Source organism: Lithobates pipiens, unplaced genomic scaffold (genome assembly GCF_037356315.1).
Source record: "Lithobates pipiens isolate NorthernLeopardFrog02 unplaced genomic scaffold, aLitPip1_a1.2 Scaffold_23, whole genome shotgun sequence".
Lineage (NCBI taxonomy): Eukaryota > Metazoa > Chordata > Amphibia > Anura > Ranidae > Lithobates > Lithobates pipiens.
This window is the reverse complement of record NW_027507785.1, coordinates 15,292,380-15,317,507: the sequence shown is the minus strand read 5'-3', so window position 1 is coordinate 15,317,507 and position 25,128 is coordinate 15,292,380. Positions and strand designations below refer to the sequence as shown.

Below are 25,128 nucleotides of genomic sequence, written 5' to 3'. Positions count from 1 at the left end.
GAAAGAGAGAGAAGAGAGAGAAAGAGATTTTTTATATATACTGCCATTCTGTACTTGTCAGACATGCTGCAGAAATCTCCCTCCACTGAGTCTGGCCGCAGCTATTTTAACTGTGGGCAGCTGAAGCTGCTGCCTGTCCACTTCCTGGATTTACATAGACACACCTCCAGCTCTGCAGCTCTTATTGGCCCTCTTATAAGCCTAGGCTTTTTACCAGACAAGAAACAGGAAGTGGGCTGTATAAGGTAGTTACTGGCAGAAAAAAAAAAAAAAAAATGTTTTACTATCCAAATTTAAAACAAAACTGGCAGAAGATTTAATAGCTGGAAAGTTGAAAAAAATACTTAAGTCCTGTGGTTGTAAATGCATTCTCTGCAGTAAGGAAAACTCTTGTGCTGCCCCCTCCCCAAATATTTACCTGAGCCCGAAGTCAATCCAGCGATGTGCCCCAAGAAGCAGCGGCGTTGCTCTCGCCCTCTCTTTTCACTGGACTCACTGAAAGCAACAAAAGACAATTGTCTCCTGCAGCTGTCAATCAAATCCAGTGACAAGGAAGCGGAGGGGCGTGGGGGCGGGGCTGAGCCACACTGTCAGGTAACCCATACACCCTGGCTCAGGATTGAGCCCACACAAGCAGCTTGTCATGGGAGCACTCGGGAAGGCAGTAGGAGCCAGGTGCACCAGCGGGGGGACCCCAGAAAAGGATGATCAGAGCTGCTCTGTGCAAAACCATTACACAGAGCAGGTAAGCATGACATGTTTGTTGTTTAAAAAAAAAAAAGTGTAAAACCTTTACAATCACTTTACCATAACCCATGGTCATCAACCTTGTCCTCAGGGCCCACTAACAGGCCAGGTAACTGAAATACATCACATGTGATATCATTTGCTGCTCAGTGATTGCCGTATTCTAGTCGGCATCTCCTCAAGGCAATACATAAAACCTGGCCTGTTAGTGGGTCCTGAGAACAGGGTTGATGACCACTGACATAACCCACAAAAGACAACCCATAGAAATGACTGCAAGATAAGGTAAAAAAAAAAAAAAAAATGGCAAACATCTTCAGACTGGATGTAGCAAGTAGGGATGAGCTCCGGCGTGTTCGCATGAAACACTCGCAGAGGCCGCCAGGAAGTCGGCGCTGCGCTAATCACAAGCAGTGAGACATTGTCCCGATCTCTGCAGCCACACATCAGGGCAATGTCTCACTACCTGCGATTAGCACAGCGCTGCGCTGACTTCCTGGCGGCCTCTGCATGTGTTCCAATGCGAACACGCCGGAGCTCATCCCTACTTGCTACATCCAGTTTGAAGATGTTTGCGATTTTTACATTAGCCAAGTCACAGCTCACTAGATATGGATACTTTGGGTGGATGTTCCGTATTACATGACACAAAGCAGATCTGAATTAAATTATTTTTAATGGAGGATATATCCTTTAATTACACCGTCATGTTCACAATTAACCACAATAAAATGTACTGAACAAAGTTCCTACATACACGTCCCATTTCAATTTGTGGCGGATGTGATTTTCTAAAACCGACAATGATTTTTAGTAACCCTGAAAAGAATATTCCGGCTGTTGTCACAGAACGAGGCTTGAGGGTGGATTTCCACGTCGTCAGCCGTCTATCCCTTGGGATCTAGGGATTATTTATAGATCTATTGTTCTCCTTGCTCAGTTCCAATTACTAAGGTTATTACATTTCTGTAACACCTTAAAGGAGTTGTAAAGTCTCACGATTTTTCACCTTAATGTATTCTATGCATTAAGGTGAAAGACCTCCCGAAGTGCAGCTGCCCCCCAGAACCACCCCCCCGCCTTTTACTTACTTGAACTGATCTTTCCAGCAACGACAATGAACCCAAGCAGCTCCAGCCGCTGTCTCGGGTCTTCATTGGACAGATTGATAGCAGCGGGAGACATTGGCTTCCCGCTGCTCTCAATCAAATTCAGTGACACAGGAGCCAGGGGGGTGGGGCCAAGTTTTGCTGTCTGTGTCAATAGACACAGCAGCAGGACTCGGGAGAGCGTCCGCACGGGTTCCCCCAGGGAAAGTGCTTCTCTGGGTTTAGTAACACTTTAAAGCGGAGCTCCACCAAAAATATTAAAAGCCAGCAGCTACAAATACTGCAGCTGTTGACTTTTAATAAATGGACACTTACCTGGGCATCTGCGGATATTCTGCGGCTATCTATGCCCGGAAGTGGGTGCAGATACCTGTAGTATACAGGTATCTGCACCCCCCCCCCCCCCCCTGAAAGGTGTCAATTGTGGAACCGGAGGGAGAGAGGAATCCGATGAGTGGAAGTTCCACTTCAGGGTGGAGCTCCGCCTTAAAGAGGAAGTAAGCCCTGATGGGTTTACTTCCTCTTTCATTCCCTGCAAAGGTAAAGCATAATGGACTACTATGCATCGCATCGCATCGCATCGTAGTCCATTATGTGTCACTTACCTGACACAGGAGCCAGCGAAGTCACCGCTGTCCCCTGTAGTCCGGAGCATCCATCTTCTCTGTGGGGTCTCGCTGCACCGTCGCTGTCATTCGGCGAAGCCGTGATGACGTCACTCCCGCGCATGCGTACAGGAGCAGCCACTCGCGGCATATCGCCGTTGACCGCGGCGCGCTCAGTGCACCTGCGAGCTGCTGACAGCGGTGCCTGTCTTTCGGCAAATATCTCCTAAACCGTGTAGGTATAAGAGATATTTCTTGGACCTACTGGTAAGTCTTAATCGTGGCTTACCTGTAGGTCAAAGTTGGTTGTAAGGGTTTACAACCACTATAACATCTGCAAAGTTTGATATGATGATCACACCTTTCTCCCTTATTTGCATACATTGACATTATATAGAAACTACAAAATTGTGAGAAGTGCTCCAGAACTGATGGGAATTACAGATCATTGAAATCCGAGTCGCTTATTACAAGAAAATCCAGTCTGCTGCCTCTTACCTGTGTGGTCTGTATAATGGTCAGGTCATTGATTCTGGAGAATCCGCCCCCCATGGCGGCGCGTAAGCCGGCGGTACCAAAGGACATCCGGCTGCACAGCCGTTCCCGCAGCTCCTTGTTCTTCCCATCCTGCAGGAGGCTCTCAATCTGCACTCTGGTTTTAGGGTTCTGTAACATAAAAATAACAAAAAAGTATAAATACAGAAACTGTATACTTATTCCAGGTGTAGCCCCTTTACCCTCCCCCCCAAACAGTTCTCTTCCACTTTAACTGCTTGCAGACCACCTGCCAACAATGTATTGTGGACAAGCGACCGCTGGAGTCACAGTGATGTATCTGCATGCGGCTGCCTACTTCCCGGTCAATGGTGCTGTCAGAACACACCGAGCAATAACGGCAGCCGCTGATCGACAAAGTCAACTTGTTCGTCTGACAGAAGTCCATCAAACACTTAAGTTCTGTTGATGAGAGACGGCTGCACACTAATGGAAATGTGTCTGGTCCCTGCTGACCTGAGCGAATTTCAGTCAGTGTATAGCCAGTGTTGGTTCCACTTTAATGTCGGTGATATCTTACAGATATCTTACAGATTTGTGGCACATAAAGGAAAATTGGTAATTTTTGTTTCAGAGATAAAAACTGTGCCCGATTCAGAAAACGAAGGTCCCACCTTTATCTACATGAAAGACGCACATCTTAATTTAAACTGCTTCCCGCCCGCGACACTGTAAAATGGTCGGGCGTGAACCCTTTTGGCTCTGGGAGGACGTCATGTGACTTTCTCCCGAGAACGGGCTACGCTCCGGCGTGATCTGTCCGCCAGACACAGCTGATAAATGATCAGTGCTCAGGCTCCCTGCCGGTAACAGGTGACCAATCACAGCAGATCGCATGACAGTTGTAAACAATAGATTGCTTTCTTTCATGCCATTCATTGTGTACAATTGTGTTTATTTTATTTCAGGTATTTATATAGAGCTGTCAATTTTTACGCAGCGCTTTACATATACATTGTACATTCACACCAGTCCCTACCCTCAAGGAGCTTCCAACCTAAGGTCCCCAACTCACATTCATACATATACTAGGGCCAATTTAGACAGGAGCTGATTAACCTTCCAGCATGTCTTTGGAGTGTGGGAGGAAACCGGAGTAGACGGAGGAAACCCTGGCAGGCACAGGGAGAACATGCAAACCCAAGGCAGATGGCGTCGCGGTCAGGATTTGAACCAGCGACCCTTTTTGCAGCTAGCTGAAAGTGCTACCCACTACACCACTGTGCTGCCCGAGTTGCTAGCTGTGATTAGTCACAGTGATCACATAGTACAGACAGGGCCAATCACAACAATTCGCAGTGTTTACACAGTAAAAAATATTTGCTTTTCGCAGTGAAATTCTCCTCTATAAGCAATCCTTGTATGTAAAAAAAAAAAAAAAAAAAAAAAAAAAAAAAATTCCTGATAAACTCCCTAGAGTGGTACTTTATTGCTATGGTCCCAGTATGAAAAAAAAAATAAAAAGTAAAAAAGAATAAAGATTTTGAAAAAACTGAAAAGAAAAAAATATTTTTACTGCCAGCAGTGTCCCTGCCACAGCAGTTATATGATGATGCTGTACTGCACTGGTGACAGAAAAGAAAAAAAGAAAAGAAAAAAAAAAAAGTGAAAAATACTTTTTTTACATTTAATTTTCCAAAAAAAATTGACAAAAAATATTTGCTTAAGAAAAAAAAAAAAAAAAATAAAAAAATAAAAAAAAAAACTTGACATGCCTCATACTAAATACCTTGGACTGTATACTTTCCAAAAAAAGGGGTCATTTGGGGGGATATTTGTACTGTCCTGGCATTTTCTGGCCTCAAGAAATGAGATAGGCCGTCGATAGATCAGGATTGATTGATTTTCAGATGTACCGTATTTATCGGCGTATAACATGCACTTTTTCCCCCCTAAAATCAGGGGGAAATCGGGGGTGAGTGTTATACGCCGATCCCCCGCTGTTTCTATACCCTTCTGCCGCTCTCTGCGGCTTCCGGGTCGTTTCGGCTATCTTCGACGTTCTCAGCTATCTTTGGAAAGCCGAAAGCCGCCGAGAACGGCCGAAAATACCTGAAGGCCGCCGAGAACTACCGAGCGCCACTGAAATACACAGGACATTCGCTCTGTATCTTGGAGGCGCCATTTTAAAACGGCAAACACACTAAGGAAGCTGCAATGGACTGGCAAGGCTGCAATAGAAGGCTGCAATGGACTGGCTGCAATCGGCTGGCTGCAAACGGCTGGCAAGGCTGCAATGGGCTGGCTGCAAACGGCTGGCTGCAAACGGCTGGCAAGGCTGCATTGATGGGCATTTAAATGTAAGTTTTTTTCCTTAAAACTTCCCTCCTAAACTTGGGGTGCGTGTTATACGCCGATAAATACGGTATCCCATAGCTTGTAGACTCTATAACTTTCCTACAGACTAAATAATATACACCGATTTGCGTCATTTTCAAAGAAATTTAGCAAAATACATTCTGGCCTAAACTAGAACGATTATCGAGTTGCAAAATAAGAAAAGAAGAAAAAGTGTTTTTCTTTCAAAATTTTGGTCCATTTTTTGTTTATTTAGCAAGAAATGAAAAATCCCAGTCCTGATTTAATACCACTAAAATAAAGGTTTAGTTGGGTTAACGGAAATGATAAAAATTTAGTTTGGGTACAGTGCGTGCGCCGCAAACAGCGGCGTGCAGGCGCACTGAGCGCGCCGCTGTTAGCGGCGATATGCCGCGAGTGGCGGCTCCCGTGCGCATGCAGGGAGTGACGTCATCGCGGCTCTGTCGAATGACAGTGCCGGAGAAGCGAGACCCACCAAGAAGATGGAGGCTCCGTACACAAGGGGACAGTGGTGACATCGCTGGCTCCTGTGTCAGGTAAGTGACACATAATGGACTACTATGCGATGCACAGTAGCCCATTATGCTTTACCTTTGCAGGGAATCAAAGAGGAAGTAACACCCATCAGGGTTTACTTACTCTTTAAGTTATCCTTGTAGTCCCCCCAGTCCGGCCATCGAGCGTGTGCAGGCCGCAGCTAAGGCTCTGCAGACCACGACATACCTCAGCTCCAGAGGTGGTCGGTGAGCTTGCCCACGGGAGCCGACACTCACGGCATATCGCCGCGATCTGCTGCTTACCCAGTGCGCCTGCGCGCCGCTTTCTACAGCGCATGCGCCGTAGACAGAGGTGGCTGTCTTCGAGTAAATATCTCCTAAACCGTGTAGGTTTAGGAGATATTTCTTGGACCTACAGGTAAGCCTTAATCTAGGCTTACCTGTAGGTCAAAGTGGTTTGTAAGGGTTTACAACCACTTTAACCAGCCTGTCACCCAGCCGGCAGTTGATAGAAGATCTCAGGATCTTTCATCTTGCGCAAAAAAAACATCAAACCTGCAGCAAAAACATGGACCAAAGGGCCTGCAGGGTTCCTAAGTCATTCTCTTTCACTAGGCAAAATAAAACGGAGTTCTGCCTGGGAGCAGGGAGGGTTGATAGCACAGGGTCTGCCCCCCGGGGCGGGACTAAAGTTCTGTGTATTGTGTTACAATTTTTTGCCTAGTTTTCCTAATGGCAGGCTAACAAACCCATTTAGTTACAGAGAGGAGCTGTGTTGGTCAGTGAATATAAGAGAAACATTGTTTCTTTTTGTATCTTTGTTTCTTCATCTGCAGATCAAAGGAATGAACAAATGTTCCTCTGTTTAATCCCTTATTAACCCTTCATTTACTCTAATCAGCCTTAATTAACTCCCTATTCTCCTCCATTTAATTATTTTCCTGCTTTTTTTTTTTTTTTTTTTTGTTCACATATATTATATAAACAATAAAATATTTTTTTTTTTTGTTTGCTTTGTTAGTGAATATTTTACACACAGACTGTATATTAACATATATTTACACATTTTACATTGAAAAAGCACAAAAAAAATAAATAAATAAATAAAAAAAAAAAAATCTATTTGTAAATGGCTTTTCAATGCTTTGTATCATTGCTGACAGCTGAAGTGAAAATAAAACAGTTGCGGTAGGTATCGGTAATTGGTATCGGCAAGTACTAAAAAGTATCGGTACTCGTACTCATTGTAAAAAAAAATAAAAAATTGTATCGGTGCATCTCTACATTTTTTTTAATGCTCCTACATTTCAGGCACATACACTTACCACAATACAGTATCACATATGTGGGCTCATAATTCTTTAACCACTTGCCGCCCGCCATATAGCAGAATGATGACAGCAAAGTGGTTTCAACATCCTGACTGGGCGTCATATGCGGTGTGCCAGTCTGACACCCCGCAACAGCAATCTAGGTAAAGAGTCTCTGACGGAGATTTTTTACCACGTGATCAGCCGTGTTCAATCACGGCTGATCACAATGTAAATAGGAAGAGCCGGTGATCGGCTGTTCCTCCCTTGCTTCTTACAGGCCGAGAAGGAAAAACAGGAGAAGCAGGCCACCTGGAGGGAAGCAATGCTGGGGGTAAGTGTTGCGGGTGAACAGCTGACCAGGGGCTTGGATGGAGGGGTGGTGCGGGTGACCCGATCGGGGGGTGGGTGGATGGCTGTGTACTGTTTGTCACCCCCCCCCCAAGAATATATACCGCCGGCCACCACTGCTGTCTTCCATACCACAGAGGTGATGAGAGGAGGGATTTTAGGAGGTGAAGCCAGTACAGGATTTCTGCTTGCAGTCAGCAAGGTACCACGGATGGGGCACTCAGTGGTACTTTCATTTAGCACAGTATGTGCCCCGGGATGAATGCCCAGAATGCAGACTGCTTGCATTCCAGGCATTTTTGCCTGGGTGTACATACCACTTGGTGTGTTACCCTGCCCAGCCACAGCCAGACTCGCAGAGTTTGACAGGCAATTGGCTGGATGGTGCCTCTGTGACGTACTTTCCTTTATGGTACTACAGGCCCAGAGAGGAATGCCCCAGATAAATGCCAAAGCCTCAAGCACCGGAGGGTAAATGCCCAGAGTACATGAAGCTGTAGTGGAGAGTCGGCCAGCACACAGGCAGCACTCACATGAAAGGAGATCATTCAAATAATCTTATGCTGGATTGTCATATAGAACTATTATTTGTATAATTACAATGCTGATCTTCTATAATGAGAAAGTGTGTGTTGTGACCAGAGATCTCTCTCCATCATAAAATGGCAAACAGGCTATAAAATAGAGAAATGGAGAACTGCCCTCAGCACAATTATAACCCAATTGTCAAAAACAAGATTTCATGGGGAAAAAAAAAAATGAATTAGCAATTCTCATCTTTCATAAACAGACCACAGAGAGGAAGTGCAGAAAGGAAAAACAGGAAGTGAGTGAGCGGCTCCTCTACTCCGCAGTCTACAATCCTTCCATGTGACCTGTAATGATGGAAGGACCTGCCTGATGGGGACACCTGCACGACGGGGATCTGATGGGGACACCTGCACGACGGGGATCTGATGGGGACACCTGCACGACGGGGATCTGATGGGGACACCTGCACGATGGGGATCTGATGGGGACACCTGCACGACGGGGATCCAGTTTGTCATACAGAATGGAAATCCCAGACAAGACCACTGCAGGCTCCTTGTTGTCTCTCACATACAGTAATGATGTCAAACATCCTCCCATCGCCGGGGTCCGGTCAGACCAATAGCAGCACTAGAACGTAGCTGCTGGTGTGCAGTAGGATGACAGTAAAGCCTTCGCACTGATCGCAGCCAATTGCATTGCTTACCCTTTTTATTTATTTTTTTTTTTTTTATGAACGTTATTGAAATGTCATAAAAAGTGACATTTCATAAAAGTTCTACTGGCAGAAGTATGGTGCAAGGCAGTGGATCACGTTGCAGAGCGGTGTGCTAAATAAAGTAGTTTTTTTTTTTTTTTTTATCAGTACATGCCATTGCAAGATGTCTGTGTGAACTGACCTGGTAGGAGACCAGGCATTTTGCTTTGTCTTGAGGTGGGATCCCCTAGCACAGTAGTAACCCCCAGCTCTGCTGATCCCTCGCTCTGTAGTAACCCCCAGCTCTGCTGATCCCTCGCTCTGTAGTAACCCCCAGCTCTGCTGATCCCGCCTGCTCAGTAGTAACCCCCAGCTCTGCTGATCCCTCGCTCTGTAGTAACCCCCAGCTCTGCTGATCCCGCCTGCTCAGTAGTAACCCCCCCTCTTTATTTGTCCTGTTTATCACCAAAAGTGAGGGAAAACCCAAAATTTTGAGATGCCATCAAAACAGGAAATCTTCCAATGGAGACAACTATTTCTGGTGCCAACCAGGAATTCCCTCACTTTGGTGTGACTCTCTCTCATTTCCTGTTATGTCTATGGAAAAGTGAACGGAAATCTCCCTAATAGGACAACTGACAAGACTTCTAACCATCCCGTCTATCATAAATGTAAAAAAAAAAAAAAATTGAAAAAAAATTTGGCCTATAGTTTTTGATTAATTATACTTTAATAGAGACTTTAGATTTTTGTTAAAGTGGTCCTACAGGCTGAAGGGTTTTTACACAGCCCACGTGCAGAGCCCATCAGGAAGTTGGCATTGCGCTAAACACAGACAGTGAGACGGTTGTCCTGATGTGCAGCTGCAGAGATCGGGAAATGTCTCCCTGCCTGTGATTAGCGCAATGCTGACTTCCTAGCGGGCTCTGCAGGTGGGCTGTGCGAACACGCCGGAGCTCATCCTTAGTTTTTACCTTCATACATTCTATGCATGAAGGTAAAAAAACCTGTGTACAGCAGCCCTCCCTCCCCAATTCTTACCCGAGCCCCCTCCAATCCAGAAATGTTCAGGATAGCCCCGGTTGTCCTGGGACTCTCCCTCCTCATTGCCTGAGACAATCACAGCCTCTGAGCCAATGAGGAGAGGGGGGGGGGGGGGGGGTCAGGACAAAGCCATGGCTTTGTGTGTCTTATGGATGCATCGAGGGGGAGGAGCCAACGTGGGACCCAAAAAGAGGAGGATCAGAGTTGCGCTGTGGAAAAGCAATTTGCCCTTCCTCCATTCATAGATTACATTAATAGAAGCTGTAGTACAGTTCTGGTTGGAATGGACAGGCTTCATAGGGCTCGGTTGTTGAAAGCCTGTGAAAGCCTGTTGGTTGTATTAACCCCTCACTGCACAAGAAGATTACACCGACGAGGGAGGCAGGAAGACTTTTGCTAACAAAAGAGGAATCTGCAAAAGGGACACAACCTACTGATTGCAAGCTATGTCCCTTGTGGTGATTTTTTCTGCACTTAGGCTTTAAAGTGGTTCTAGAGGCAGTTTATTTTACACCTTAAAAGCGGGGTTCCTCCCTAAAGTGGAACTTCCACCTCATTGGAACCCTCCCCCCCTCCGTGTCACATTTGGCACCTTTCAGGGGGGAGGGGGGTGCAGATACCTGTCTAAGACAGGTATTTGCACCCACTTCTGTCTCTTCCTGTCCCAGCATGCCACCTGCTGGGACACACACGGGTCCCAGAGACAGCGCGGACCATTCCTATTGCACTGCGTGACTCGCATGCGCAATGCTTCACTTCCTGATTCCCTCACCTAGAATGGCGGCGGCAGCAGCCGAGAGCCGAGCAATCGATCTCGGCTGCCGACCTCGCTGGATCCTGGGACAGGTGAGTGTCCATTTATTAAAAGTCAGAAGCTGCAGTTTTTGTAGCTGCTGGCTTTTAATATTTTTTTTTTTTTTTTTTTTTTTACAGTGAAATCCCTCTTTAACGCACTTGAAGCATTAAGGTAAAAAAAACAAAAAAAAAAAAAACTTCTGTATGCAGTCCCCCCTTATACATACCTGAGCCCCATCTCCATCCAGCACTGTGCACAAGAGCAGAGGCTCTCTCCCTCCTCACTGGCTCAGAGACAGCAGTCAATCACAGCCAGGGAGAAGGGGGCGGAGCTCGGGTGTGAGCATGCAAAGGGGGGGGGGGGAGACCCTGGAAAAGGAGGATTGGGGCTGCTCTGTGCAAAACTATTACACAGAGCAGGCGAGTATAACATGTTTGAATTTTTATTTTTTTTTAAAACAACCTTTACGATCACTTTAAGGTGCTTTCACAACGAGGCGTTGGAGGAGTCGACAGTAAAGCACTGCTATTTTTATCTGCGCTTTACTGTTTTAGCGGCGCTATTCAGCCCCTAGCGAGGTGCTTTTAACCCCAGCTAGCAGCCAAAAAAAAGGATTAAAACCACCCGCAAAGCGCTGCTTTGCCGGCGGTACTGCCCATTGATTTCAATGGGCAGGAACGCATTAGGAGTGGTGGTAAACAGAGCTCTTACAGTGCTGCAAAGATGCGGCTTGCAGGACTGACACTGCTGGGAAAGATCTCTGACACAACATTAGGTTTGTTGTTTTTAATCCATGTGATGTGGAGGAAGTGCCGCAACACACAGCTGTTTGGATTCTTCCCCAATTCATTGCAGCAATCTGTAATCCTCACTCGTGACCCCCCCCCGAGGACACAAAGGATTCCGAAATCTGATTATGAAGCTAAAAATACACAGAAAAACAAGAATCTCCTATATAGAGGACACAAGCCTCACATGACCTTCCACCAACCTCCCCAAAATTTATATATAATAATCTATGACAAGGCTTACCTGTAGGTAAAATAAATACCATATTTATCGGCGTATAACACGCACCGCAAGTTTAGAAGGGAAGCTTAAGGGGGGGGGGGGGACTTACATTTTAAATGCCCATCAATGCAGCCTTTCCCAGTGTCCACCTGCAGCCTTGCCCAAAATTGCAGCATGTTTGGTTTTTAAATTTAGTGCCGCCGAGATATTCGGCTCCTCTCGCCACCGACATAGACTGAGCCGAGCCGAGTGTACTCAGCTACACGGCTCCGCTCGCAGTCACACTCCATCCCGCCCTCAGCCTGGCTCCTATGATGGACACAACACTGGTCCAATGGCGGGATGTAAAGGCTAAGAGGCGGGACTGGGCGTGACTGCAAGTGGAGCCGAGTGGAGCTGAGCCTAGCCGAGAACACAGTACACTTGGCTCAGTCAATGTCGGCGGCGCTCCTCTTGCCCTCACAGACAGCAGGGATCGGCGTATAACACACACCCATGATTTCCCCGATTTTAAGGGGAAAAAAAGTGTGCGTTATACGTTGATGAATACGGTATCACCTAAAAACTCACATCGCCGGAGCCGCAAACCTGGAAGAAACGCAGAGGGAACTGACATGGACTGGGATCAGATGCCAATGCCTTGTTCTAAGGTATTTCATAATGAGCTAGTATGCGCTGCATACTAGCTCATCATGCCTTTGCCTTACAGTTTGTTTGTTTTTTTTAATTTCAATGCAGGTATACAACCGCTTTAACACACAAGGCTCTCACATACACTATATTACCAAAAGTTTTGCAACACCTGACTTTACACACACATGAACTTTAATGGCATCCCAGTCTTAGCCCGTAGGGTTCAATACTGAGTTGGCTCCGCCCTTTGCCCCTATAACAGCTTCAACTCTTCTGGGAAGGCCGTCCACAAGGTTTAGGAGTGTGTCTATGGGAATGTTTGACCATTCTTCCAGAAGAGCATTTGTGAGGTCAGGCACTGATGTTGGTTGATAAAGCCTGGATCGCGGATCTCAGGACCTACATACTCTTTCCATTTAATAACACAGATAAAATACATAGAAGACAGCCTTTTACCTGCCAAAGGATTAGTAATTCTGTCCATTCAGACCTGAGATTTACACGGCTCTAACACACAGCACAGCCCTCTCTGGCAGGGGAAGGAACCCAAACTTTCTGTGCTGCAGTTGCACTTTCACTTATAAGTCTCTTCCCAAACCTGACCCTGTGACTGGATAGTGAAAAGAAAAGCAGCATGCTGTAATATGTTGGTATAATAAAGAAATATATATATATATATATATATATATATATATATATATATATATATACACACACACACACACACACACACACACACACACACACACACAGTACAAGATTGACCAGAGTTGTCTAAGCCAACTGAATTTTAACATATCAAAGAGACAGCTGAAGACCCTCTGATGTGTTGCTCTTCTGCGAGTCTACCTAGGTGTGTGAGGTATGGCCTGTTAACCTAAATGAACATTTCAAAAGGTACATTGTTTATATACTTGGGCTCCATGCACACCTGAAGCTCAAAAAAGCCTTTTCTGGATGCCAGATTGCTGGCAGAAAACACTAGTTGAAAAAAAACCTGCTTTTAACAGCATGTTGTACTAGCGTTTATGAGCGTTTTTAATAAAAATAATACACAGAGGACATTCCAAACTCCCACAATTCATTAGAAAAATAGAACACCGAACACTAATTAACGTGTGTTTATGAGCGTTTATCAGCGCTTGCCGTTTTTTGGCTATGAAAAACGGCACTTTGAACGCCAATTTCTGGCGTTCAGAAAAAAGCCCATAAACTCCACTGCTCATTAACCACTAGGGATCCACTATAGCCGAATGACGGCTACAGCGCGGACCTGCTTTGCCGGGACTACGTCTATTGAGGGGGCGCGCTCTGTGATCAGCGAGTCTATGAGACTCTATGAGACTCGCCTGATCACGGATCGAAGCAATGAGTCGATCCCGACCCCTTACCACATGATCAGCTGTCAGCCAATGACAGCTCATCATGTGACACAACAGAGCCGGCAATCGGCTATTTTTCCTCCTCGCGCTATCAACGCGAGGAGAAAAAAAAAAAAAGCCGATCACCGGCAGCCATGATCGGGACATCAGTCCCGATCACGGCCAGCTTATCAGTGCCCATCTGCCCCCTGCCAGTGCCACCTAACTAATAAAAAAGTGCCCCCCCATCAGTGCCACCCATCAGTGCCCACAGTGCCACCCATCAGTGCCCAAAATCTGCCTCAACAACAGTGCTGCACCCCAGTGCCACCTATCAGCGCCCACCAGTGCCGCCCATCAGCGCCCACCAGTGCCGCCCATCAGCGCCCACCAGTGCCGCCCATCAGCGCCCACCAGTGCCGCCCATCAGCGCCCACCAGTGCCGCCCATCAGCGCCCACCAGTGCCGCCCATCAGCGCCCACCAGTGCCGCCCATCAGCGCCCACCAGTGCCGCCCATCAGCGCCCACCAGTGCCGCCCATCAGCGCCCACCAGTGCCGCCCATCAGCGCCCACCAGTGCCGCCCATCAGCGCCCATCAGCGCATTTCAATTAAGGAGAAAAACAACCTGTTTGAAAAATTTTATATATATTTTTTTTTTTTGCATCTTTTTTGTTTGTTTAGCAAAAAATAAAACTCCGAGCTGTAACTAAATACCACCAAAAGAAAGCTCTATTTGTGGGAAAAAAATGATAAAAATTTCATTTGGGTACAGTGTTGTATGCCCGCACAATTGTCATTCAAAGTGCATCAGCGCTGAAAGCTGAAAATTGGTCTGGGCAGGAGGGGGGTTTAAGTGCCCAGTAAGCAAGTGGTTAAAGCTAAAAAACGTCCGTGTGTGGATGGACACATAGGCTAACAGAGCGGAGTTTATGGGCTTTTAAAAAAAAAAAAACGCCCAAACTCCAATAAACTGCAGTTTATGAGCTTCAGTGTGCATGGAGCCTTAAAGTGGTTGTAAACCACTTTGTCCTACAGGTAAGCCTAGATTAAGGCTTACCTGTAGGTCCAAGAAATATCTCCTAAACCTACACGGTTTAGGAGATATTTACAAAAAGGCATGCGCCGTAGACAGCGGTGCGCAGGCGCACTGGGCAGGCCGCAGATCACGGCGATATGTCGCTCGTGTCGGCTCCCGTGCGCATGCATGGGAGTGACGTCATCGCATCTCCGGCGAATCACAGCGCCGGAGCAGCGAGACCCCGAAGTCACTCCGGGATACATGGCAGCGGCGAACATGAAGACGAAGGACCGCTTTGGGGGCTTCGTTCTCAGGTAAGTTATTCATAATGAGCTAGTATGCTATGCCTTTGCCTTGCAGGTTGCTTTTTTTTTTCCCCATGGGTTTACATCCACTTTAAGGATGATGTAGGACCATAGAAGAAGTATTTACTGATGGTCATTAGACTTGAGGGGGTATTCATGGGAAACATTTGGTTGGCCTAGCAGAACCCCCCCCCCACGTGTCAGACCAGTACTTGAGAGGACATTCAAGCTGGCATTTAGTCTTGTCTGGGTGTGTAATGATGGAGGCACAGGTCTAGGAGACTTGGGATTCTGAAGACTGGTATTCCTTGTCATATACCGCATTTTTCGCTCCATAAGACGCACCTGACTATAAGACACACCTAGGTTTTAGAGGAGGAAAAAAATATATATATTCTGAACCAAATGGTGTCCTAAAATATTTACCAGTGTGCCCATGAAATGCAGCCTGACCATTGCCCATAAATGCGACCTGACCATTACACATAAATACAGCCTCTCTTTGCCCACCACTGCAGCCTCTCTGCCCACCAATTGCAGCCTCTATGTGCCCACCAATTGCAGCCTCTGTGTGCCCACCAATTGCAGCCTCTATGTGCCCACCAATTGCAGCCTCTATGTGCCCAAAAAGGTTAGCCTCTGTGCCCATTGCAGCCTCTGTGCCCAAAAATGTCAGCCTCTGTGCCCACTGTCATCCTCTGGATAACACAGCGCTCTCCTCCCTCTGTCCTCCGGCGCTCGTATGTCACGGAGCTGGGTCTGTGTGAAAGGTCCCGTCCTCCTAGACCGGCTCTTGTGATAGGCAGAACACTGATTCAATCTATTATCACACGAGCCCGTCTAGAGGGGCGGGACCTTGCACACAGACCCAGCTCCGTGACATATGAGCGCCCGGAGGACAGAGGGAGGAGAGCGCTGCAGTCACAGGTAGGACAGTCCAGCCCTGCCCACAGGGGCTTCAGGTGTCTGTCCATGTTGCCATCAGCGGAGGGGGGGGGGGGGCGGTGCCTGACATACATGCATTCGCTCCAAAAGACGCAGAGACATTCCCCCCATATTTCGGGGGGGGGGGAAAAGTGCCTCTTATGGTGCGGAAAATACGGTATATATTCTGTTGGATTTTGTCATCTGTTGCAAGACTTTGTTCTGTGTTGGAAGTCAATAAAGTGCATCTCTCTGGAAGAATTGGGTTGCTGCGCAAGATTACTTATAATAACTAATTATATACCCACACGATACTATATCACTACACAGCACACTAGTGATCTCACCTCTTCATCACTGTACTCTCTGCCCCCCCCCCCCCAATCAGCATGCTTTTTGCACTGCAGCACCCCTGAGTGGCTTTTTGTGCTGCTTCTCCCTCCCCCTCAGTCTGAGCTCTGCTGTGCAGGGACAAGAGGATGACTCCAAGCAAAATTCAGGTATTACACTGCTTGCATTCAGAAAAAAAGTTCATTAAATGATAAATGTACAGTTGCACTAATGTGTGCCTGGGGATCACCTCTAACCACTATGTACTCACTCTCATTTACATAAGGACTGTCTGTGTTGCCTCATAGAAACCAATAAGATTCAGATTTGCACTGGAAAAGGGAAATCTGTATGCTGATGATGAATGGGGCTTCATGTAATATTTCTGATTTACATGAGGCTGACTATTCCCAGTGGAGTCTGAGGATCGCAGGCTCTATACTGTCTGTTCCTATGACACAAGCAGCCATTACCAGGAGGCGTGACATATAAAGAAGAGGGGCGTGAGGCTGCAGCTCTATATATACACGCGCATGCATGTCCTCCATGTATAGATCTGCCCTGGTCTGACACACAGCAGCCTCTGGCTGACCCCCTCTGGGAAATGTCACATGTATTTCTGTCCCACATGCTGTATTTATTATCTGCTTCACCCGCCAGTGCAGGCCGGGGGGGGGGGCAGTCATTGGGGTTTTATAGGAAAGCCAGGAATCTCAGGGGCAAGAGCACATTGTGGGATCTACCTGTAATAAGAGAGAACAGGAAAACCAAAACGAGACCTTTTAGGTACAGTCACTGGAATTCATAAAGAATGTAGTAGACTGTACAGAATTGTGCTGTGCCTCTGCAACACAAATGTCCCTGTCTGCAACAAATTCACATACCCTTGTTTGGTCGCTGCCACGGCGCCCGCGCAGCAGCCCTGGTTGCCACGGCGCCCGCGCAGCAGCCCTGGTTGCCACGGCGCTCGCGCAGCAGCCCTGGTTGCCACGGCGCTCGCGCAGCAGCCCTGGTTGCTAAAATCCTGTTGGCTGCAGTCATAGCAAGCATTAATGAATTATCAGCCTGTTTAGCTGCTGACCAGGAGATTCCTATTACTGACCAAATATGGCAATTGCCATAATGACATCATTCGACGGCTGGGCTTTCTCTGGCTGGATAAGGAGAAGAGGCAGGGTGGTAATGTCCTGATTTCTACCTCATCCAATCAGGGAATGTGTTAGGCCGCGTACACACGGGCGGACTGTTCGCCCAACTTAGTTTGTCAAACAATCCGTCAAACAGTCCGCTCAAAATTTGCATGAGCGGACTTGACCACACACGATGAACGAACAGTCCGCTGAAACCGTGCGCGATGACGTGAACGGCACGTACGACGGGTCGAAAAATACGACGTCCAATACACTGCAATGCAACCTTCGCCGTGTAAATCCTTTCTGAGCATGCGCGGAACTTAGTTTGTTGAACAAGCCTACACACGAGGGGACTGTCCGCTCAAACCAAGTTTCAGCGGACAGTCTTACGGGAATTCCGAAAAACGTTGTTCGTCAGACTGTCCGCTGAAGCCCACACACGAGCGGACTGTCCGCTGAAACACTGTTCAGCGGACAAAGTTGGGCGAACAGTCCGCCCGTGTGTACGCGGCCTTACACTTGTTGAGAAATGCATGACATTCTGTGTTGCTGCAGATTACTGCAATGCCACAGTGTGAATGCACCTTAAATGGGTTAAGAAGGCACAGGAGAGAACAAACCCACCCCCCCCCCCCCCAAAAAAAAACATGAAGCATTTCTGACATAGGGCCCCACAACACATGGTAGTGCTCTATAATGCAATGTGATGCTCTGCATGTGCATTGGAGAAGCGCTGCCTTGGTGCAATCGGGTGCAATTCAAAATGAATTAAACTGCAGACTGCTAATTCACCCCGTACAGTGTGTCTCAGCCCCATAGGCTGGTGTAGGTGGGCACTTGAAGTACTGACCTCAGTATGGCCGCCCTCTCTGATCCAGGCCTAGGTGGGCACTTGAAGTACTGACCTCAGTATGGCCGCCCTCTCTGATCCAGGCCAATGTCCCCAGTGATCACATCAGACTGAACTACAATGATATAAAACCCTCCATTGTAACACAAAACATGCTTTCCTGGCTGATAACCAGGAGCACATGATGAAAATCACAATATTGCTGAGACTTGTAGTTCCAGCACAGATCTCCTTTCCTCTCTCACAAGGGAAATCTATCACTGCCAACGCTGATCTCTCCTCCTCAAACCACAGGTTGCAAGTAAGAAATTAGCTTGATTCCCCCATCAACACAGTGTTGGGGGGGGGGGGGGGGGGAATCCCTCCTGCATATTAGCCACTTGATGACCACACCTTTTCTGGCACTTTTTTGTCTACAATTTGTGTTAGCAGAGCCCCTAGGGCAGTGATGGCGAACCTTGGCACCCCAGATGTTTGGAACTACATTTCCCATGGTGCTCCAGTACACTGCAGAGTGCATGAGCATCATGGGAAATGTAGTTCCAAAACATCTGGGGTGCCAAGGTTCGCCATCACTGTCCTAGGGAATAAAATGGCGATCGTTGTAATTTTTTTTTTTTTTATGCCACACGCTATTTGCACAGTGGTTTTTCAAAACATTTTTGGGGGGGAAAATAAAATACACTTTCATTTAAAAAAACAAAAAACAAAAAACAAATGTATAACCCAATTTTTTTCTAAAATATAAAAGATGATGTTACGCAAAGTAAATAGATCCTAGAGCTGCACGATTCTGGCCAAAATTGGAATCACAATTTTTTTGGTTTAGAATAAAAAGATTACGATTCTCGCAACGTAAAATCTTTCACATTATACAAAAAAAAATTAATAAATAAATGGGCTAACTTTATTACTTTTTTTTTTTTTTTTTATTCATTTAAAAAAAAAAATAATAATAATTGGATTTGAAAGACTGCTGCGCAAATACAGTGTGGACATAAAATATTGTAACAACCATTTTATTCTCTAGGGCAGTGATGGGGAACCTTGGCACCCCAGATGTTTTGGAACTACATTTCCCATGATGCTCACCTACACTGCAGAGTAGATGAGCATCATGGGAAATGTAGTTCCAAAACATCTGGGGTGCCGAGGTTCGCCATCACTGACCTACGGTGTCTACTAAAAAAAAAAAAAATTATATCTAAATAATGTTTGGAGGTTCTAAGTAATTTTCTAACAAAAAAAATATATATTTTTAACTTGAAACCAACAAATGTCAGAAAAAGGTTTATTGTTAAGTGGTTAAACTTTTTTCACTTACCGTATATACTCGAGTATAGGCCGACCCGAATATAAGCCGAGGCCCCCAATTTACCCCCAAAAAACTGGAAAACTTATTGACTCGTGTATAAGCCGAGGGTGAGACATGGCTGTCCATCCCTGTGTGTCCGTCCATCCCTGTGTGTCCATCCATCCCTGTGTGTGTGTCCGTCCATCCATCCCTGTGTGTGTATCCATCCATCCATCCATCCATCCCTGTGTGTGTGTGTGTGTGTGTGTATTCATCCATCCATCCATCCCTGTGTGTGTGTGTGTGTGTGTGTGTGTGTGTGTGTATTCATCCATCCATCCATCCCTGTGTGTGTGTGTGTGTGTGTGTGTGTGTGTGTATTCATCCATCCATCCATCCCTGTGTGTGTGTGTGTGTGTGTGTGTATCCATCCATCCATCCCTGTGTGTGTGTGTGTGTGTGTGTGTGTGTCCGTGCAGCCGTGTGTGTGTGTGTGTGTGTGTGTGTGTGTGTGTGTGTGTGTGTGTGTGTGTGTGTGTGTGTGTGTGTGTGTGTGTGTGTGTGTGTGTGTGTGTCCGTGCAGCCTTGTGTGTGTGTCCAGCCTACCTGTGTCCCAAGCCTCCGTCCCGAGCCGCCGTCGTCCCGAGCCTCCTCCGTCCCGAGCCGTGCCTCCTCCTTCCCGTGCCTCCTCCGTCCCGTGCCTCCTCCTTCCCGTGCCTCCTCCTTCCCGTGCCTCCTCCTTCCCGTGCCTCCTCCTTCCCGTGCCTCCTCCTTCCCGTGCCGTGCCGATGGATCGCCGCTCTTCTCGGCGGCCATTCTACAATTCAAAATTCCGCCTCCGCCTGTGATAGGCGGAACACTCAATTTCCCAGCAGCCTGTGTTCCGCCTATCACGGACATCCTCTCATACTCGTCCGTAGTATGAGAATGAGCGGATGTCCGTGATAGGTGGAACACTGACTGCTGGGAAATTCAGTGTTCCGCCTATCACAGGCGGAGGCGGAGAAGGAGGCGCGGCTTTTAAATTTTAATGTCCGCCGTCTGTCTGCTCGATACGCTGATCGAGCAGTCAGACAGCGGTGACTCGAGTATAAGCCGAGGGGGCACTTTCAGCCTCAAAAAAGAGGCTGAAAATCTCGGCTTATACTCGAGTATATACGGTACACAGGAAGCCGATTCCATTGACAAATTGTTACAATGTTTATACATAAGTTCAACTGATAAAGAATGTTTTGATTCTTGACAGACTGCCCGTTTTTTCTCTTCCTTTCTTTTGACTGATGAGGCTTCAGAAGAGCGGAGAGAATTCTTTGCATAGAAAGAATTGTGAAACACTTGAGACGAGATCGCGATAACGATTCTTGGCGATTAATTGTGCAGCTCTAATAGACACTGAACAGGTCACGCTCGTGGAATCCGGACGGAGTAAGGCAAATCTCCATAGGGAACACTCATTTTTTTTTTTATTGAACTCACGGCAGTACCTGACATGTGGGGTGTGAATGCCATTTACATACGTGGATGAGACCTACGTATGCATTCGCTTCTACATGCGGCGGGGGGGTTCTTTAATGGCTTTTTTTTTTTTTTTTCACTTTCCCTTCAATTTCTTTTTTTGATGACTTTTATTCCTATTACAAGGAATGTCTCTTTACGGAAAGATCTGGGGGGTCTACAAGTCTTCACATTTCTCCTCTAGATCCTGAGATCAAAATAAATAAATCAATCAATCTCAGGCTTTCCAGCAAAAAAAAAAAAATTGCAGCGTTTACATTTGCATGAGCCTCTGAGGGTCATAGAGATGGCCGGGGACTATCAGGTCCACAGCCAGCTTTATGATAAACCACCGCCAGATTCATTCTCCAGCTCCTCAATCACACAGGCCAGCCTGGAAAAGCACCAGAGGATGGCAGGAGCGAAGGGGGGTGTCCTCTCCTGCCTCCTGTAAAAGCGATCAAGTGGCTAAACAGCCGCTATGATGACTTTTACATTGCAGGGAATCGCTGGCAGAAAGAGTCCTCCAAGGCCATAGAGGCCATCAGAGACGATCTGGTCTCTGTTCACCTCTCAACTTACATATACGCATTGTGGTCAGCAAATGTGAGAGGATCCGCTTGTATCTGCACTCAGATTTTCCTCTGTCTGTGTCCTGGGTGCTGCTTGAGCCAATCGTTGGCTGAATGTGGGTGACAAGAGGATTAAGTGCTATACCGACATCAAACCCCCCCTCCTCATCAGATACCGACATCAACCCCCCCCTCCTCCTCATCAGATACCGACATCAAACCCCCCCTCCTCCTCATCAGATACCGACATCAAACCCCCCCTCCTCCTCATCAGATACCGACATCAAACCCCCCCTCCTCCTCATCAGATACCGACATCAAACCCCCCCTCCTCCTCATCAGATGCCGACATCAATCCCCCCCCCCCGATACCGACATCAATCCCCCCCCCCCCCGATACCGACATCAATCCCCCCCCCCCCCCCCGATACCGACATCAATCCCCCCCCCCCCCCCCCGATACCGACATCAATCCCCCCCCCCCCCCGATACCGACATCAATCCCCCCCCCCCCCGATACCGACATCAATCCCCCCCCCCCGATACCGACATCAATCCCCCCCCCCCCGATACCGACATCAATCCCCCCCCCCCCCCCGATACCGACATCAATCCCCCCCCCCCCCCCCCCGATACCGACATCAATCCCCCCCCCCCGATACCGACATCAATCCCCCCCCCCCCCCGATACCGACATCAATCCCCACCCCCCCCGATACCGACATCAATCCCCCCCCCCCCCCCCCGATACCGACATCAATCCCCCCCCCCCCCCAATACCGACATCAATCCCCCCCCCATTAGATACCGACATCAATCCCCCCCCCCATTAGATACCGACATCAATCCCCCCCCCCCCGATACCGACATCAATCCCCCCATCAGATACCGACATCAATCCCCCCCCCCATCAGATACCGACATCAATCCCCCCCCCCATCAGATACCGACATCAATCCCCCCCCCCATCAGATACCGACATCAATCCCCCCCCCCCCCCATCAGATACCGACATCAATCCCCCCCCCCCCCCCCATCAGATACCGACATCAATCCCCCCCCCCCATCAGATACCGACATCAATCCCCCCCCCCCATCAGATACCGACATCAATCCCCCCCCCCATCAGATACCGACATCAATCCCCCCCCCATCAGATACCGACATCAATCCCCCCCCCCATCAGATACCGACATCAATCCCCCCCCATCAGATACCGACATCAATCCCCCCCCCCCCCCCCATCAGATACCGACATCAATCCCCCCCCCCCCATCAGATACCGACATCAATCCCCCCCCCCCCCATCAGATACCGACATCAATCCCCCCCCCCCATCAGATACCGACATCAATCCCCCCCCCCCATCAGATACCGACACCAATCCCCCCCCATCAGATACCGACACCAATCCCCCCCCATCAGATACCGACACCAATCCCCCCCCCATCAGATACCGACACCAATCCCCCCCCATCAGATACCGACACCAATCCCCCCCCCATCAGATACCGACACCAATCCCCCCCCATCAGATACCGACACCAACCCCTCCCATCAGATACCGACACCAACCCCTCCCATCAGATACCGACACCAACCCCTCCATCAGATACCGACACCAACCCCTCCATCAGATACCGACATCAATCCCCCCCCCCCATCAGATACCGACACCAACCTCTCCATCAGATACCGACACCAACCCCTCCATCAGATACCGACACCAACCCCTCCATCAGATACCGACACCAACCCCTCCATCAGATACCGACACCAACCCCTCCATCAGATACCGACACCAACCCCTCCATCAGATACCGACACCAACCCCTCCATCAGATACCGACACCAACCCCTCCATCAGATACCGACACCAACCCCTCCATCAGATACCGACACCAACCCCTCCATCAGATACCGACATCAATCCCCCCCCCCCCATCAGATACCGACACCAACCTCTCCATCAGATACCGACACCAACCTCTCCATCAGATACCGACACCAACCCCTCCATCAGATACCGACACCAACCCCTCCATCAGATACCGACACCAACCCCTCCACTCCCTCATCAGATACCGACACTTACCAACCCTCGCCCCCCCCCCCCCCATCTCCTCCTCTATGTTCTGTCATCACACAGATACCACCAGTCACCTGAGCTGTGATACAGAGGAGCGGAGCACAGTACAGCAATGATATAGAGGTGTACACAGCCCTCAGTGTAGCAGCAGTGTACGGTGCAGTAGCGCCCTCAGTGTAGCAGCAGGGTACAGTGATGTGTAAATCCCATCACCCAACTCCCAGGATATGCAGTTCCGGGCTCCTAGGAGGAGGTTCTTATACATTTAGAACTGCAGTAGGGAAGCGGAACGGTTAAAGCGGGATTCCACTCTAAAGTGGAACCTCCGCTGATTGGAACCCCCCCCCCTCCGGTGTCACAATTGACACCTTTTAGGGGGGGGGGGGGGGGTGGAGATACCTGTCAAAGACAGGTATTTTCACCCACTTCCGGGCATAGACTCCCACGGGAGTCTACGCCATTTCCTGCCCTGCCGCGCTGTCTGCTGGGACACACACGGGTCCCAGTGACAGCGCAGAGATTTCCTATTGCGCGGCGCAGCTTGCGCATGCGCAGTACGGAACCGGGAAGTGAAGCCGATTCGCTTTACTTCCTGATTCCCTCACCTCGAATGGCGGCGGCGGCAGCAGCCGAGGCCCGAGCGGGCGATCGGCCTAGGCTGCCGGCATCGCTGGAACCCGGGACAGGTGAGTGTCCATTTATTAAAAGTCAGCAGCTGTAGTATTTATAGCTGCTGGCTTTTAATATTTTTTTTTTTGGGCGGAATCCCTCTTTAAATTTTTCTTTAGAGCCGGTGGTTGGCTCTCTTGTAAAAGCAATCCCGAGTACATGTTGTAAAGCATTGTGCAAACTGTTGGTGCTATATAAATCTTGTGTATTATTAACCCCCCTGACGGTCTTCCCGAGTCTGGCTCGGGGTGGAATTTTTTTACCATTAGCGGTAACCCCGAGCCAGACTCGGGACTGCATCGCTGGATCCAGGAGGACGTTTACTTACCTTCTCCCTCGGATCCAGCGATGTCTCCCCGCTGTACGAGCGAGCCGTGTCTCGCTCGATCTATCACATCGGCGATCTCTGTTCCCTGTGAGCGTTGTGACGCACGGGGACGGAGATCGGCGCCAAATTCAAAAAGTGAAACAAACAGTAAACATACAGTATAATGTAATCTTACATATTACATTGCTGTATGTAATAATTTCACATCCCCTTTGTCCCTAGTGGTCTGTCCAGTGTCCTGCATGCAGTTTTATATTATAAAAACTGTTCTTTATGCCTGGAAACTGGAGATTGTCCATAGCAACCAAAACTGTCACTGTACATCAAAAATTATTTTAGACCAGCTAGAAAACAGCGATAATAAATTAGAATCACTCGCAGAATTGAGGGATAGCGATTTGTGGGGAGATCCGTCATCAAATACTGAAAAGTAATGACAGCGACAATTCTGCAACTGAGCAAATTTCAGTGTTTTTGATTTGATTACATTATTGAATAATTTTTATTATTGTTATATTATTATTTGGTACAATTATTTATAGTTATTTATTAT

The 25,128-nt window shown here is 47.9% G+C and overlaps 1 protein-coding gene across 1 annotated transcript in view; it reads right to left on the bottom strand.

Annotated features, from left to right (window-relative positions):
• Window positions 1-25,128, bottom strand: part of PGM2L1 (phosphoglucomutase 2 like 1) — a 124,298-nt gene that overhangs the window by 94,882 nt on the left and 4,288 nt on the right. The window contains exon 2 of the mRNA XM_077451205.1: window positions 2,960-3,127. Within this exon, the coding sequence (XP_077307331.1) occupies window positions 2,960-3,127 (168 nt within the window). The remainder of the gene's footprint in view (window positions 1-2,959; window positions 3,128-25,128) is intronic.